The 18,684-nt window shown below is 40.8% G+C and overlaps 1 protein-coding gene across 1 annotated transcript in view; it reads right to left on the reverse strand.

Moving 5' to 3' along the window:
* Positions 1 to 18,684, reverse strand: part of col27a1b (collagen, type XXVII, alpha 1b) — a 168,432-nt gene that overhangs the window by 43,052 nt on the left and 106,696 nt on the right. The window contains exons 23-37 of the mRNA XM_060907051.1: positions 14,814 to 14,867; positions 14,616 to 14,660; positions 14,451 to 14,504; positions 14,192 to 14,245; positions 13,088 to 13,141; positions 12,200 to 12,253; positions 6,124 to 6,177; positions 4,587 to 4,631; positions 4,178 to 4,222; positions 4,005 to 4,058; positions 3,665 to 3,718; positions 864 to 917; positions 533 to 586; positions 392 to 445; positions 169 to 276 (exon numbers count right to left, since the gene is read on the reverse strand). Of these exons, the coding sequence (XP_060763034.1) occupies positions 169 to 276; positions 392 to 445; positions 533 to 586; positions 864 to 917; positions 3,665 to 3,718; positions 4,005 to 4,058; positions 4,178 to 4,222; positions 4,587 to 4,631; positions 6,124 to 6,177; positions 12,200 to 12,253; positions 13,088 to 13,141; positions 14,192 to 14,245; positions 14,451 to 14,504; positions 14,616 to 14,660; positions 14,814 to 14,867 (837 nt within the window). The remainder of the gene's footprint in view (positions 1 to 168; positions 277 to 391; positions 446 to 532; positions 587 to 863; positions 918 to 3,664; positions 3,719 to 4,004; positions 4,059 to 4,177; positions 4,223 to 4,586; positions 4,632 to 6,123; positions 6,178 to 12,199; positions 12,254 to 13,087; positions 13,142 to 14,191; positions 14,246 to 14,450; positions 14,505 to 14,615; positions 14,661 to 14,813; positions 14,868 to 18,684) is intronic.

Consider the following 18,684-nt stretch of genomic DNA (forward strand, 5'->3'; position numbering starts at 1 on the left):
CTGAAAACATTATCAATATAAAAACCCAGATTAGAACAGCAGCAAAAATAAGATCCTTTATGTCAAGAAATAATATTATAGTGTCATAAGACAAGCTGTAGCCCTATGAACACCACTTGTGCTACCAATAAGATGACCGAAATTACAACAACACCAAAAATAACTTACTCTGACGCCAACTAGGCCAGGATCTCCAGGTGGCCCCTCCTTTCCTTTCAGACCCATCTCTCCTTTTTCTCCTTGCTCACCGTCTACTCCCATGTCCCCCTTTTCGCCCTGTATACACCACCATAATTCAACCTGATTAAACTGATAAAACTATTCTAGCCTGAGGAATAACTGTGCAGCTAATTTTGACCACATGCTGGTGTGATAAATGGATTTCTCTGACCTTGGCTCCATCAGGGCCGCTCTGCCCGGCTTCTCCGCTGAGCCCGTGCTCGCCCTAAAAGGAGAAACGTATTAATTATTACTGATCTGCATGAATGAGCAAGCACAAGCTGAATATTTCATGATCATCAAATTAACCTACTCTTATTCCAATTAAGCCAGGTTCACCGATGTTCCCAGGAGGCCCAACAGCTCCCTAGAAAATGTGTAAATGTGAACTTGTCAAAGCCATAAGTGTATTAATCATTTCATTCTGAGCATGTAGAAATGACTGGGGTAGACAGTTACAATTAGTGAGCTAGAATCAGCAGTCCAAAGGCATCACAGTGTGAAGACTACTACTGCTGGTCATGCCTCATACCTCTATTATGGAACCGATTAGCTTTGAGCTTTGGTGCATATTTTCCCATACAAAGAGGTCCATATGATGAATTGACAGTGAGTTTAAATGGCAACATGCATAAATGTTTCACCTTCTCCCCAGGTTCTCCAGGTAAGCCCACTTCCCCGACTTTTCCAGGTAGGCCCTGTCACACAGATCAGGAAACAGCTTTCAAAGATCATCCTAGGAAACCACACTGAGATATACTGTACCAAACATTAGTTAATCCCGTCTGAAAGTGTTCCCTGGTGTGCTGGAGTGTTGCAGAAAGTGGGTAATTGGAAGCAGAAGGACAATGTGCTGAAATGCTTGTGAGTCACCATGTTTTAAATCACATCTGTTATACCAATGAGCAAAGCCTGTAATGAGGTATCTAGTCTTGTTTGACACTGTACACTGGAATCAAGGAGAAAATGTCAAACGAGGCAATTATATAAAGGCATTAAAGGAGAACTGAAGGCAAATTTTTTATTATCAAAATTCTATTTATCTCATTTTATTGAATATAGGAATGCATTTTTGATCGCTATTTTGTCGCTGCTACATCAACTTATGAGTGTTTTAAATATACTATGTAATATAGCAATCCATATGTCAAAGCAATGGCTGTAAACGAGATGCGTTGAGACCTGTGTGAGACATCGTAGGACGGAAGTAAAACGTACAGCGGAAATCAAAGTGACCAACATCTGTCAACGGTGTCAAAAGACGCGCGTGCCCTCTTTCGAATGCTGACGTAATCAAGCTGGAAGTTGTGTTTGTTTTGATAGCAATCAGGAAAGTTTGAAAAAAGTAGGCAGTGATCGTCATTTAAACTCGTTTTTGTGCAATATTTCGTTTGGAAAACAGTTTTCAAAATGGCGGCACTGACACCTGGCTGACACTTCACGTTTCAAAGTCTTGCACAAGTCTCGTGAAGATCGTGCAGATAAGTGACGCCTGCTGTGGACCAAACGAACTGCAACCCCAATTCCAAAAAAGTTGGGACAAAGTACAAATTGTAAATAAAAACGGAATGCAATAATTTACAAATCTCAAAAACTGATATTGTATTCACAATAGAACATAGACAACATATCAAATGTCGAAAGTGAGACATTTTGAAATTTCATGCCAAATATTGGCTCATTTGAAATTTCATGACAGCAACACATCTCAAAAAAGTTGGGATGGGGCAATAAGAGGCTGGACAAGTTAAAGATACAAAAAAGGAACAGCTGGAGGACCAAATTGCAACTCATTAGGTCAATTGGCAATAGGTCATTAACATGACTGGGTATAAAAAGAGCATCTTGGAGTGGCAGCGGCTCTCAGAAGTAAAGATGGGAAGAGGATCACCAATCCCCCTAATTCTGCGCCGACAAATAGTGGAGCAATATCAGCAAGGAGTTCGACAGTGTAAAATTGCAAAGAGTTTGAACATATCATCATCTACAGTGCATACTATCATCAAAAGATTCAGAGAATCTGGAAGAATCTCTGTGCATAAGGGTCAAGGCCGGAAAACCATACTGGGTGCCCGTGATCTTCGGGCCCTTAGACGGCACTGCATCACATACAGGCATGCTTCTGTATTGGAAATCACAAAATGGGCTCAGGAATATTTCCAGAGAACATTATCTATGAACACAATTCACCGTGCCATCTGCTGTTGCCAGCTAAAACTCCATGGTTCAAAGAAGAAGCCGTATCTAAACACGATCCAGAAGCGCAGACGTCTTCTCTGGGCCAAGGCTCATTTAAAATGGACTGTGGCAAAGTGGAAAACTGTTCTGTGGTCAGACGAATCAAAATTTGAAGTTCTTCATGGAAATCAGGGACGCCGTGTCATTCGGACTAAAGAGGAGAAGGACGACCCAAGTTGTTATCGGCGCTCAGTTCAGAAGCCTGCATCTCTGATGGTATGGGGTTGCATTAGTGCGTGTGGCATGGGCAGCTTACACATCTGGAAAGACACCATCAATGCTGAAAGGTATATCCAGGTTCTAGAGCAACATATGCTCCCATCCAGACGACGTCTCTTTCAGGGAAGACCTTGCATTTTCCAACACGACAATACCAAACCACATACTGCATCAATTACAGCATCATGGCTGCGTAGAAGAAGGGTCTGGGTACTGAACTGGCCAGCCTGCAGTCCAGATCTTTCACCCATAGAAAACATTTGGCGCATCATAAAACGGAAGATACGACAAAAAAGACCTAAGACAGTTGAGCAACTAGAATCCTACATTAGACAAGAATGGGTTAACATTCCTATCCCTAAACTTGAGCAACTTGTCTCCTCAGTCCCCAGACGTTTACAGACTGTTGTAAAGAGAAAAGGGGATGTCTCACAGTGATAAACATGGCCTTGTCCCAACTTTTTTGAGATGTGTTGTTGTCATGAAATTTAAAATCACCTAATTTTTCTCTTTAAATGATACATTTTCTCAGTTTAAACATTTGATATGTCATCTATGTTCTATTCTGAATAAAATATGGAATTTTGAAACTTTCACATCATTGCATTCCGTTTTTATTTACAATTTGTACTTTGTCCCAACTTTTTTGGAATCGGGGTTGTAAATTCAACATGGCTAAAAACCGAATAGGCCGATAAGTATAATATTTAATTTCAATTAGTTGCCAATATGAGTCACAATATAAGGTTACTAAAACCGAAAACGTAACTGAATAACACGTTAATTAAGAAATAAAGCAAGTTTAAAAATGACTTCAGTTCTCCTTTAATGGCCCCCATGAAAGCTCAGTAACATCAGGAAGTAGAGAGAGAGAGAGAGAGAGTTACACTGGCTGTGAAAGATTCAGGATCCTCTTTTGTACATCAACTGGAGATCATTTTCATTTAGTATAAATATTTAAATGATATACAATTCAATCTAATCTTACCATCAAGCCAATCTCTCCCAAAGGGCCTATTGTTCCTGGTGGCCCTGAAGGTCCCTGTTAATAAGCCAACATTTTAGGGAATTTATTTTACTTCTTAACATAGTAATAAAAAAGTATTCAAATACTTAAGGCTTAGTTAAAATTACAGTACATTATGGAAGAAGTGAGATAAACTGCATGCTTGTTCTCTTTTCCCACTAATTCCAAACCATCCAAATGAATCTACAGTATTTGCAATCTTTATTGTTAACCTACTTATTTGTTTCAAGCTCCAATAGTTTTAAGACACAATTGATTGGGTTTATCACAAGCTCCAAATTATTTCCCCAAAAAAACTCACAGGCATTCCTGGGATTCCCTTTGCTCCTGGTATTCCGGAGTGTCCTTGGATACCCTTTAAATATAGCAAATCTTGATGGATTTATCAACATCTCAAACTGAGTATTTCATTATGTTTGTACCTAATATCATTCTATGGCTATGTTCATGCTCCAAAGACATCCAATTACTCACTGGGAATCCCGGTGGTCCAGCTTCCCCTGGTTCACCCATTTTTCCCTGATTGAAGACAGAGACACAGTTATCAGTCAATAGATTCTATTTGCCATGCCAAGGAGAAACACAATACACAATGATTTATAACCCTAATTGAAATTACTACCTGGCTTGCAACCTCTCAGGGCTCAAAAGTGCCTCTGTAATGACTCTCATTGTCTATTCTTGAGTCTGATATTATAAATGCTCCATTTATAACGAAACAGATGCTAATGTAATCCGCAAAAACTTGGCAGCCTTTTCAATGCCAATGAAAAAAAGAACGATCCTTGCATAATCAGATTGTTTCAAATAGACTTTCATGCACATATGGAAGCAGCAAAACCACACAACAAACAGAAAAGGAATAAAAAATGAGCCATCATACCTTCTGGCCTGTTAAACCCAATTTCCCTGGTGGACCATCCAGACCCTGAGGAGACAGGACAGATTTCCGCATGAACTAACAGCGGGTTTCAATTGTGAAAACCAACAGAGATGTTATTGTCAGGTTAGACATTTAAATGTGACACAGATTTTAAAAGAGATTACTGAAAAGCTGAATCCATTCAAAATCTGATTTAAAGCTCTTAATATATGCATGTGTGACCACATCACAGTAATTTAAAGCTCTTAATATACGCATGTGTGACCACATCACAGTAATTTAATTATATTAATATCCAAGATTTTAAACCAATAAAACTGTTACACTACAGTCCAGACTTTGCACATTCTTAACAGACTATATTGTGGGGCAGAGTTGTTTATTGTGAATCATCATATCTGTTGCCATTTTATGAAAGCAATAAGCCACTCATGGCCATGTGTTACAGTGGTTTCATCACATGTAAGGGGGCTTTAGGCAGTTCACTTTGCATTGCATTGAAGAAGAACCCAAAGGCCCTTATCTACTCAAGCTCTATAGCAATAAAACTGAACTCCTGGTCATAGCTCCCAAGCCACTGCTCCAGAAGGCTGGTGACCTCCTGCTGGAAGTGGAAAGCTGCATCATCTCTCCATCACTGCAAGTCCGCAAACTGGGTGTCATTCTGAACTCCACTCTCTCATTTCAATCACACATCAACCTCATTACTAAATCTGTCTTCTGCCACTTCAAGAACATCTCCAGACTCCGGCCTTCACTCTCTGACTCTGTCACTGAGACCCTCATCCATGCGTTCATCATCTCCTGCGTAAACTACTGCATCGGTGTCCTGCCCAGGGACCACAGATGAAAATTAGCTGTATAGCTAACTCTGGTATGGGACTTGTTCTGTACATGGCCCCTGTTAAATAAACTAATAAACTAAACTAAACTAAACTGTTTGGCCTACCCAACAAAGCCCTGGACAAGCTGCAGTACATGCAGAACTCAGTTGCGAGACTTCTCACTCATTCCAAGCACTGGCAGCACATCACCTCCAACCTCATTCATCTTCACTGGCTCTCAGTCAAGTCCCACATCACATATAAAATCTTCACGCCCTTGCTCCCCAGTATTTCTCGGACCTCTTACATCACTACACCACATCCAGGACTCTGTGGTCCATTGATAAGGGTATGCTCCTTATTCCCCACACCAGACTGTGGACATCTGGGGATAGAGCCTTCAGTGTAGCTGCCCTCACTCTCTGGAACTCTCTCCCTCTGGTGATCCACAATGCTCCTTCCCTTGGTTCCTTCAAAAAAAACCTCACTTGTTCGCTCAGGCTTGTTGTTTCTTATTTTTGTTTCACTGTGTAAAGTGTCCCTAGGTTCCCTGAAAAGTTATTATTATTGATAAAATCTCTAACTCATGGCCTCGAGTGGCTTATAGCTTTAATATATCTCATGTCAAACTAGCTTGTGGTGCTAAGCAGTATGGACAAGCATCCTGTATTTAATCCATCTTATGCTAAAAGGCCTAGATTTTAAAAAATTACCTTGCGCCCCACTGGTCCATTCTCCCCAGGTGGTCCTTCAGGCCCCCTTGGCCCCTGTATGAGGAAAAAAAAAAGTACAAATAATGTTGTAGGATTAAGAAGTGAGAAAGAGAAAAGATGGACAAATAATTAGGTGAACAGCAGAGGGCTCACTTTCTGCAAATACAACCACGGAGGAAGCAGGGTTACTCAGGTCACTGAATCGAGAACATGAGACACTATTTCTAGTCCTATTGGAACTAGTGGATGTAATTATTTAAAGATATACTTAGTGTGATTATAACCATGTGTCAAAGCTTAACACACCCAGACACATCAGCATACAATAAAATAGCGTGCATATAATCCACTGGAGTGATTACATTTGCGATTCTGACTCAATATACTGTCCAAGTGCACAAAACACAGACATTTGGAATGAATGCAACTTTCAAGAAGTGTAAAACACTGGGCTGTTGACATCATGGAAGTTTAGCTACAACGGACAGTTGCTGTTATATTTCCATTGCCGTAATTCACAAGAGTCATGAAACCAACACAGAAGCCGGGTGATTTCTTACGACTTTGAATGATTGCTTTTCTGGAAGGTGGAAAGAGTGATGAATGGAGACATTATTATGGCTGCAGTCACAGTGGTTCCTGCAGAAGAACACACACATGTGGCCCTCTGCTAAAAGCACCACATGTCTTTTGGGAACCACCCTGGGTTCTTTAGACTGACACACACTGCTACCTCTGTTCTATGTGGTTCTCTGTGATCTGATGTCACTTGGAGGAACCTGTGACCTTTCAGAGGGTCAATCACAACAATCACAACGTTTGCCCTTGCATTCAGCATGCTGCTCATGAAAAAGACGGACCAATTTCCTTCAAGGACTCACTGTGAATTGAGAAAGAGTGCATTGAGGTTCAAAGGTAAGGGTTTCCACGTGCTCAAGTGACACCTCCAATATGCCAGTTATAAAGAAGAAAAATACTGAAGTCGTGAATACTGAAGGACTGAAGTGATGTTTTAAAAATGTCAGAGAGATCAAGGGTAGAAAATTTCAAAGTGCATTGCATTGAAAGTGAAAAGCAAATTGCACAAGGTGTAGGGGTGCAGAAATAATGGATATGGTACAAATAACCCGTGCCAAATTAAGACAGTCTTTCTTTGAACACTGGGCCTATGAGAAACAAAAAAACCTACCACTGCACTTGGAAAGAGATGAGATAGTAAAACCTAGCCACATATCTGGCAGGAACAGAAAGTGGTCGTTCAGCATCATTTCCATTGACTATACCATGTGAAAGCTAAAGGGCTTCCCCGTTTCATTTGTGTATTTGTAGTAGCCACATTAATGAATTGGCTTTGTGTGGAAGATGGGAATACACTGACTGATGAGTCAGTGCCATGACTGGAAATCAGCAGGCCATCAAAGTGTTTGTTTGAGTAAATGGAGCGGTGCAGTTTGCTACTGAAGGAAGTTTAGTCGACAGCACATCCAATACTGTGTGCATTTGAAGGTACAGTATAAACGCATATGTTAACAGATGAGTTAGATTGTGAATTGTATGAATAAATGCATTACCAGTGAAACGGTGTTCCCCAGGGATTGGTCCTTGGCCCACTATTGCTTATTATTTATAGTTCAAGATTTACTTCCCCAGACCCTCTATTCTTCTATTACTGATTCCTGTTTGTCATTCATTCACTTTCAGTAACAGTTTTTTTCTGGTCAGGGTTGCACTGGATCTGGGATACACTCTGAATGGGATGCCAGTCCCCCACAAAGCATCATTCATAGGCACATTCATAGACTCATTCATAGTCAAAGTCCCTCTCACGCCAGAATCTGGTTTTCCCAGGCAGTCTCCTGTCCCAGTACTAACCAACTCTTTAAGGTGTATGGGTGTGGCGCCAATCTCCATTTTGATAGCCCTCGCCCTCTCGCCTATACAGCTAGGATTACAGTGAGGGGCTAGTCCTCTGGTAACCATGAGAGTTTGACTTCCCCACTCGCATCTGTATTACAGCATGTCTTGTCAGACAGTAGTAGGTACCATTTTTATGATGGTCTTTGATATGACCCTACTGCAAGTAGAATTCGCGATCTCCTGGTCAAGAGGAAGACACGCTAACCACTAGGCCAACTCGCGGTCTGATTCATTCATAACTAGGGGCAATTTAGCATAGACAGTAAAGCTACTTGCATGTTTCTGGGAGGTAAGAGTAAACTGGAGAACCCAAAGGAAACCCTCGCAGACATGGGGCTAACCCTGGAGCTTAATGCAAAAGGTTTTGTGCTGTAGGAAAAGACCCTCTTCTTCTTCTTCTTTTAGCTGCTCCTGTTAGGGGTCACCACAGCAGACCTGTTCCACATATTTGATTTGGCCTAGGTTTTTACACCAGATGCCCTTCCTGACACAACCCTCCCCAATCTATCCGGGCTTAGGAGCAGCACTAAGTATGCACTGACTTGTGCAACTCCAGTGGCTGGGTATTTTTACGTAATCTGCATGTTTTTGGACTGCGAAGGAATCCAGAGCACCTGGTGGAAACCCACGCAGACACAGCGAGGACATGCAAAATCCACACAGAAAGACCCCCGTCAGACCCCGGAACCTTCTTGCTGTGAGGCGACAGTACTAACCACTGCACCACTGTGCTGCCCCTGAAGGAAAGGACTCTATATAAATTAAATTGATGATGAAAGGCATGCAATGGACTGGTGAGCCATCTGGGGTGAATTTGCCTGTCTTGCAGCCAGTGTTACTAGGACTGGCTCTGAATCCACTGCGACCTCACCCTACCCATGATGAAGCAGCGACTGACGATGGATGGATGGCTGGATGGATAGATGAATGAATGAACAGTGGTGTACTGGGTAGTACTGCCACCTTATAGCTCCTGGGTCCTGGGTTCGATCTTGAGGTCGGACTACTGCCTGTGTGGAGTTTCGTCTGTATTCTCTGTGTATGTGGGGCTTTCCTCTGGGTTCTCTGGTTTCCTTTCACTGTCAAAAACCTGTAGGTAGGCAGACTGGCTGCACTAGACTGCCCCAATGTGTGAATGTTTGTGTGCTTGGAGTCCTGTAATGGATTGGCCAAATGTTGCTGGCAAAATCTCCAGATCTACCATGTCCCTGATTGATTAATGTGGTTACTGAAGCTGCTGATAAGTCAGATGATTTAATTACAATTCTTCAGTGCCTTGAATACTGACAATTAGACCATCTGGTAGTATGTATTTAGTATTTATTTACCCTTACAGTCCTGTTTCCTTTTTGTACATTATGCTTACAATAAGCTTACAACACCCACCAACAAAGCCATACATCAAAGTTTCTATCATATGTTACATCCACTAGGGTTAAAGCTGTAAGAAGAAAACTTCCACTTAACTTCTATCAGATAAGCCCAAACCTCCATATTTCCTCTGTTAGCATGCCCTCTCTTTGACACGTCACTTGATTCTATGCAGATCCTTGTTGGTGGTGTAATCTCATTAAAAACAGTGATACTGATTCACGATGAAGGAATCCCTGCAGCTGGAGACAATACTTTTCACTTGGGTATAAATGGATCTACAAGACATGCTTGCATGAAAAATGGCAAAGTAATGTTCTCCGTAATTAATCAATAAAATTTCAGTGTGCTGACTTCTTTAATGGGATTTTTTTCACTGCAGTCATTGCCATTACTGGAGACTACTGTGAAAAGCTAAGGATTTAAAAAGCTATTGCATTCGAGTAGTCCCACACTGTGCATTAGTCTCCATTTTCAAATCAAACTGAAACTAAGTGCATTTGTTTCCAATAATAAAGCAGATGATTCATAATTTCATAATGCAGTAAGTACTTTTTATGGCAAATGATAACAGAGCTACAGTACTTACACCATTATTCAAGACCTACAATGCTAGGCATGACAACTAGATGATTCCTACGATGTGTTTATACCAGAAATGGTTCAACTTGATCACTCGATGTTAAATGACAAAATGAGCTTCCAAGAACTTAAACAACTCAGTAGGAGGATCTTAAGCCCAAATCATAAACACACTCAAAAAAAGTGATTCTTGGCCCCAATAAACATGAAGCATTATTTTCAAGTAAATTGTAACGGAAATTGGCAAAACTGAAAGTTTATTTGATATGAATAATTAAGGCATGGTAGAAACATTTTGAATTAAATGGGACCCTTACATTGAACTTGCCTAATAAAATTACATGGAAAGACTTCATGTAATTGAAATACAACCCCGATTCCAAAAAAGTTGGGACAAAGTACAAATTGTAAATAAAAACAGAATGCAATGATGTGGAAGTTTCAAAATTCCATATTTTATTCAGAATAGAACATAGATGACATATCAAATGTTTAAACTGAGAAAATGTATAATTTAAAGAGAAAAATTAGGTGATTTTAGATTTCATGACAACAACACATCTCAAAAAAGTTGGGACAAGGCCATGTTTATCACTGTGAGACATCCCCTTTTCTCTTTACAACAGTCTGTAAACGTCTGGGGACTGAGGAGACAAGTTGCTCAAGTTTAGGGATAGGAATGTTAACCCATTCTTGTCTAATGTAGGATTCTAGTTGCTCAACTGTCTTAGGTCTTTTTTGTCGTATCTTCCATTTTATGATGCGCCAAATGTTTTCTATGGGTGAAAGATCTGGACTGCAGGCTGGCCAGTTCAGTACCCGGACCCTTCTTTTACGCAGCCATGATGCTGTAATTGATGCAGTATGTGGTTTGGCATTGTCATGTTGGAAAATGCAAGGTCTTCCCTGAAAGAGACGTCGTCTGGATGGGAGCATATGTTGCTCTAGAACCTGGATATACCTTTCAGTATTGATGGTGTCTTTCCAGATGTGTAAGCTGCCCATGCCACACGCACTAATGCAACCCCATACCATCAGAGATGCAGGCTTCTGAACTGAGTGCTGATAACAACTTGGGTCGTCCTTCTTCTCTTTAGTCCGAATGACACGGCGTCCCTGATTTCCTTAAAGAATTTCAAATTTTGATTCGTCTGACCACAGAACAGTTTTCCACTTTGCCACAGTCCATTTTAAATGAGCCTTGGCCCAGAGAAGACATCTGCGCTTCTGGATCATGTTTAGATACGGCTTCTTCTTTGAACTATAGAGTTTTAGCTGGCAACGGCGGATGGCACGGTGAATTGTGTTCACAAATAGTGTTCTCTGGAAATATTCCTGAGCCCATTTTGTGATTTCCAATACAGAAGCATGCCTGTATGTGATGCAGTGCCGTCTAAGGGCCCGAAGATCACGGGCACCCAGTATGGTTTTCCGGCCTTGACCCTTACGCACAGAGATTCTTCCAGATTCTCTGAATCTTTTGATGATATTATGCACTGTAGATGATGATGTGTTCAAACTCTTTGAAATTTTACACTGTTGAACTCCTTTCTGATATTGCTCCACTATTTGTCGGCGCAGAATTAGAGGGATTGGTGATCCTCTTCCCATCTTTACTTCTGAGAGCCGCTGCCACTCCAAGATGCTGTTTTTATACCCAGTCATGTTAATGACCTATTGCCAATTGACCTAATGAGTTGCAGTTTGGTCCTCCAGCTGTTCCTTTTTTGTACCTTTAACTTTTCCAGCCTCTTATTGCCCCTGTCCCAACTTTTTTGAGATGTGTTGCTGTCATGAAATTTCAAATGAGCCAATATTTGGCATGAAATTTCAAAATGTCTCACTTTCGACATTTGATATGTTGTCTATGTTCTATTGTGAATACAATATAAGTTTTTGAGATTTGTAAATCATTGCATTCCGTTTTTATTTACAATTTGTACTTTGTCCCAACTTTTTTGGAATCAGGGTTGTACTTAAAGTCAACGTTTTTGGTACAATTATTTTTTTGAGTGCAGCTGCAACATGCTGTATCAAGGGAAAGGTTTCTCCAACAGTCATTCAAACATTCAGCAATAATTAGTTCGTAATAGTGCATCTTAGCTGATTAAAATTTTCCTGGTCACTTTGATATCAATACATAATGGCTCTGTGTATCTTTGTGCAAAAAAAATGTGTGATATAGTAACTGGACACTGGTTCTTACCCTTCTCCCTTTAGGTCCTCTAGTGCCACTGAGACCTCTAGAACCAGCAGGGCCCTGAAGAAGAAGCAATAGGAGAGAAAATAAATGGCACATTGATGCAGCCAAACATGAGAACCTTCTTTTAAAACACTGCATCCAGATCCAGTGAGAGTGTGTCTAGTGTGCTTATATACAGGACATAACCTGACCGAATTAAAGCTGCGGAATGAAAGCTCTGTCCTTCAAAGGTTTGTATTTATGTTTATGCTTGTCTCAGCTGCACTCACTGCTCTCAGTTGAGGCTCCCCAGAGTGCCTCTGAAAGGCATTTCCTGTCAGAGCTAGAGTGATGTCAACATCTTGGATAACTTGATCAGTGAAGCTTAACAGAGCAGAATGTTGGGTGACTTTTCCAGAGGTGTCTGGAGTTTGATTTCCAAAGCCCACCAATCATACTACTGTTTAAACCAGTCAGTTGGTCTCAGTATTATCGGAGATACTGCAGCAGGACAAAGTCAGGTTCTCAAGGGTCAATATCGGTGCAGTGATTTGGACATAAACAAACAGTCAAATGTGTCTTGTTTTAAATGAAACAGGCTTGAACCTTACAGAGACCCGTTTCTTTGGATTACTCAAAGGGATACAGATGGCATGACGATGTTATTGGTGGAAGCTTTTACTGGCATCGAGATCCCATTTCCAGATAAGGGGATATTTTCCAAAATGCAATAAAAACAAAACTCTGTCATTTGTGAACCTTTATTTAACTGACAAAATATATATTTATATATATAAGATTTTCAGTAGTTTTACTGGCCAACTTAATTGTATTTTGTAAATATTAGGAGTTATTCGTATTATTTGTATGTGTACTGAGTTGCAGGATGAATCTTTCTTATAATGGACTTACAGGCATTCCTGGTGGTCCAGGTGCTCCTCTCTCACCTGGTGTTCCTGTGTGCCCCTAAAAATAATAATCATTAAAACAATACTGAAATCATCCAGTAATGCAGTGTTCCTTTCAATAACTTAAAAAAAAAAAATAAGTAAATAAAACTTTGCAAATGGATTCCAGCCAATTGTGTCTATTTATGAAGAGCTTTACATTAAGTTCACCATTTAATACTGTGGATATACTGTGTGAACACTTTATCAGTCTAGCTGCCTTTCTTATCTTCGCACAGTTTCTTCATGTTCCTTGCTGTGTAATGAGGGATAAGGTTTTCAAACACAAATGAAGAAAAGAATACTGGCCAAAGGCATTACATCACATTACCCTAGAAATATGGATGAAGGTGTTCATTAGTCAGCCAGGCATACACAAAATCTCATTTTATATTTCTCAACAGAAAAAAAAGGTGCAAGTGCTACTTTGTCCACAGAGTCAAGCACAATCTACTAACCCCGTTTCCAGATAAGTTGGGATCGTTTCCAAAATACAATACAAACAAAAATCTGGGATTTCTTAAGTCACATGAACCTTTATTTAATTGACAAAAGTACAAAGAAAAGATTTTCAGTAGTTTTACTGACCAACTTCATTGTATTTTGTAAATATAAATGAAGTTAGAATTTGATGCCTGTGACACACTCATAAAATGTAAAAGTTCATTTAAATCTTCATATCCATGTTCTTTTGGACCACACACTAAGCAGTGAGCCTTAAAACGGTCATTTAGATGTGTCAAACTTTGTCAAGCTCTTCATTTTGCCTTTGGGATCCTGCGTTGCAATTCCTCTTGGTTTTGACTTTGAATTTAATGCCAAACCACTTTTCCTCACAGTGTGTAAAGAAATGGCTATGATTTCCTTATGTCATACAGAGGAAATTACTCATGGTCTTGTTAGTGAACTGTAAAACAGCTGACCCTGCATTTTCCCACACTTAACCCACGACCAACCATTTTGACAGTAGTTTGCTGAGTTATTACTGCACTACGGTAAATACGAAGGCCTGCGTGAGGAAAAAGAGATGCCCCTGAAAGCAGAGACGAGATCCAGACTTACTCCTTACCATCGCTCCATTTTCTCCAGGTGGCCCTGGCTGACCAGTCTCTCCTCGATCTCCCTAAGAGGACAAACACAAGCAATAAACGTCGCAATATATGATGTGCTCATTGTGCAAGGAGACGATACAAACAATATTCCAAGACAATACAAGGTTACATGGCTTGAACCCTTAGTGGAGAGATGCCTAAAGTTATTCTAGAAACAACAGATGACCCAAAACAACTTGGATAAAATTTAAAACAAAAGATTAGCAATATACTGACCTTCTCTCCAGGAAGGCCAGTCTCACCGGGAGGCCCTATAAACCCCTTAAGCCCCTACAAAACATTAATACATCATAAGCTTATTAAATGCATGCAAGTAGCCAAAACATTTCAACAAGCAAATATGTGTAGAAGAAAAAAAACAAACAAACAAAAAACATTTACCCTCTCACCAAGCATCCCAACATTTCCAGTTATTCCAGACTCGCCCTACAGAGACAGCCTAGTTAGTGTTTCATGCACTTATTTAAACAATGTACTTTTAATAAAAGATAATCTCCACTCAAAATCTTTGGGCATCCAAGAGACGACTATGATCCGAAAGAGAAAAGGTGCACATATATATGAATTCTGGTAACTTACCTGGGGCCCATCTGCTCCTGGTTTTCCTGAGAATCCCCTTCTCCCAGGCCTACCCTGAACAAAAAACAGAAATGACCTATAGCACTGGATTCTCTCCTTCTTTTAGCCACCTGGTTCTCCATGGCATCTCATTAGCTGGTGTACCTGACACCAACCTCCACCATCCACAGCCATACTGGCTCCCTTAGGGGAACTAAACGCACAGGAATAAATCTGGAGCATTATGGTGTCAAGCTGTCTTGTGGCTTCCATTCTCTCACAGATCACAAGTCAGCTGTGCTTATTTTGGAGCACGGTTGAATTCTGTGTTGACAGCTAACAGGTAATGCTGAATTTCCCTTCCTCATTAGCTAAATTTTCTGTGCCTCCGGTCCAACTTAAGCTGTGGTCAATTTGCTTTTGATTGAAGTATATTTGAATTTTGGAAGCATGTAATGCATCATTACTAGTGATCTATCATTCATAGTTTGAGGCAGTAATTGGGTCTGGATTAAGACCAAGTTATTCTAAGGATTATGTTGAATCTTGGGAAGCTCCAAAGTTCAGAGCAGCTAAATGAAAGATATTGAGGAGTATCACAATTTACAAAAGCCACATCAGGATTTTGGGGGTGGGGGAGTGGTGTAATTACATCTTTCTAAATCTTTCCTTTTGTGTTCTCATGCAAAATAGAAAAACAGACATCTTATAGTTATTGGCGCATTTCAAAACAAACAATGGCTTAAGAATTTCCACCAAAGCAACTCGAGAAACTACTAATTTATCCTCTAATCTCATAACTTCTTTTATTTTTTTCGCGGTCCGGTTTCCATCAAATCCTGCACTCTGATTGGCTGGCGAGCAGGTCCGTATCCTACGATATGGACCCCAGTTACGGACCCCAGTTATGGACCTCTGGTGACTCGCTCTTTCACAACAACAACAAACATAGTAGCATTTTTTGTCAACATTTCTCTTTTTTTATAAGATTTATTTATAATATCAAAAATCTTATACATTTTTGCCAGCATTTCTCAGGAGAATAGCATTAATTTTACATCATGGATAGTGATAACGACAGTTCAGAGCGAAAGCGAGTTTTACTACCCTGAGGAAGAAGAAATAAAAGAAAACACTTCAGGAGAAAGCTAAAAACCTCTAACTTGCTAACGCCGAGCAAAAACATGGCTGAATCCTGAATGACTCAATTTTGTATAAATAGGGGACTACATAGGTGGCAAAATGTAGTTTTTTTTCCCTGCCATGGAAGTGCACTTGTATACCGAGGAGGAAGCCATTTGCATTACAGCTGTGAATGAGGATTCAAAATGGCGGCTCGCCTTGGCTCAGTTTTCCCTTTCGGGTGCTCCCGTTTCCTGTTAGAATTTGGTAAAGAAAAAAATATATATTATTTACCAGCTTAAGGTCGGTCTGTATGGTGAAATACCGTGACCTCGGCCTTGAATACTGACCTCGGCCCAGATGGCCTCGGTCAGTACTTTCAAGACTAATAATGGTACTAACAAGGTTTACTAATAATGTAGTGTTTGTATATTGTAAGTCGCTTTTGATGGTATTATCAAAAGCGTATGGTTATACGCTTTTGACCGTATATCCATAATAACTATATTACCCATAAGCACCTAGATCTAGTTTAATAGAACTCTACCAGCATACTGTACAGTGATGTGTCTTGTATAGGCTCAAGAAGCAAAAGCTAAGAACGAGAAGCATAGACTAACTGTTTTAATGCAGATGCTGTCAAACTTTGGAAACAAAAAACATACCATACTTAAATAATTCCTTGTCTATGTATTTGTCCAAGCTTCTTCAACTTCATAACTACCCTGATCATTCCAGATATTGGATGGCATTTGTTTACACTAGTACTTCAGCACCAGAGGTGGATAAAGTACCCAACTTCATTACTTAAGTCAAAGTACAGATCCCACTGGTCAAATGTTACTCCGATACAAATGAAAGTTGTACACTTAATTTGTTCTTTACGTAAGTTAAAGTACTGAAGTGGGCGGCACAGTGGTGTAGTGGTTAGCGCTGTCGCCTCACAGCAAGAAGGTCCTGGGTTCGAGCCCAGCGGCTGGCGAGGGCCTTTCTGTGCGGAGTTTGCATGTTCTCCCCGTGTCTGCATGGGTTTCCTCCGGGTGCTCCGGTTTCCCCCACAGTCCAAAAGCATGCACGTTAGGATAATTGGTGGCTCTAAATTGACCGTAGGTGTGAATGTGAGTGTGAATGGTTGTCTGTGTCTATGTGTCAGCCCTGTGATGACCTGGCAACTTGTCCAGGGTGTACCCCGCCTTTCGCCTGTAGTCAGCTAGGATAGGCTCCAGCTTGCCTGCGACCCTGTCGAACAGGATAAAGCGGCTACAGATAATGGATGGATGGATGGAAGTACTGAAGTTCTTGTTTTTAAAAAATACTTAAGTAGTAAAAGTAAATTTTCTGTCAACGTATTGTTGTATTATTGCCACAGGGCTTACAAAACCTAATGTCCAGACCAAAGACAGAAATGTGAATTTACAAAATGAACGCATGCTGTGCCATCATGGTGTTTTAATGTTAAGCTAGCTAGTCAGTGAAACTCCACCTAACATACAAGCAAACTCTTTTCAAACTCGAAAACATATTGGGTAGCTAATGCTACTAGAAAAGAAAGATTTCTACATTCTGTTTATTTGGCAAGACTATGCTAAAACACATTTCTGAAAGGACTTCAGATAAGTTAATGTTATTCATGTTAGCATAACTCCGTTTTTACATGCTAACGGTGTCCATGTTAACTAGCTATGTGTAAACATTAGCTGTGGACAAGGCTACGGCAACTTAGCCCATGTTTACATTAGACCGTATCAGCGGATCATCAGATTAACGTTTTTAAAACGATTAGTGTGCACACAGCAACACCAATACACGATTTGCGTGCACACAGCAATGCCAATACACGGATACGCTCGGCTCCGCAGGCATCCTGCGCTCCAAATCACTCCGCCCTGAACAGCGAGTGCCCTCTGGAGGGTGCGCACTCCGGCCTTGCGCAGCTCACAGAGCACGCGAGTGAAGTGAACAAGCTGTGATTCGGGACTGAGCCGCTGTGTGTGTGTGATCCCAGCGCACATCACTTACCACTTGCAAGTGGAAGGATGGCAAGCCTAAAGACAATCATAACTACACAATGGGCAGTATTTGCATCAGTATTTGCAGTATTTTCATACTTTTATTCTCTTTAATGAAAGGTGATACAAGGCGGAAGTCCGCGCCGTTTTTCAGCAGTCGCGTCACATGACCAACGCCAGCGAATCAGGAAGGTGGATGTCACAGTGACGTTGTCCAATGAGACGCCAGCTAGAGCTCAGCACAGCGTATCCGCGTATTCTGAATGTTTACACAGCACCGGAGCTGACATGATCTGGATTGAATACGTGGACGCTGGCGGATTCCCGTTTCCCGGCATTTCCAGGTGGTTTAATGTAAACGGACAGTGCATCCGCGAAGAAAACGAGACAGATACGGTCTAATGTAAACGTAGCCTTAGTGGGCAAATCCATAGAAAGTCATTTGCATAGCTATTGCAACGTTATTGCTAGCTCTAAAAGCAGAGACAATTTCGTTGCAAGCTTTCTCTTGGAATAAAACATTTACATCCCTCAATATGCTTCCGCAGGTTGGATGGCCAGTTTTTGTGGGCTGTGCTGTGGTTCGTTTTTGGCAAACAAAGCAAACATTTAAAACAAAATGAATCTTTAATCCGTACAGAAAACTGAAACATGGGTTCTAGGTATGGCCATGAGTGTGTGCATTCCCCAGAAGAACCGCCTCCTTCCATTCTGCCATCAACTGATAGTGTTTAAATAATGCTGCTGAGAAATCACTGAAC

Source organism: Neoarius graeffei, chromosome 24 (genome assembly GCF_027579695.1).
Source record: "Neoarius graeffei isolate fNeoGra1 chromosome 24, fNeoGra1.pri, whole genome shotgun sequence".
Taxonomy (NCBI): domain Eukaryota; kingdom Metazoa; phylum Chordata; class Actinopteri; order Siluriformes; family Ariidae; genus Neoarius; species Neoarius graeffei.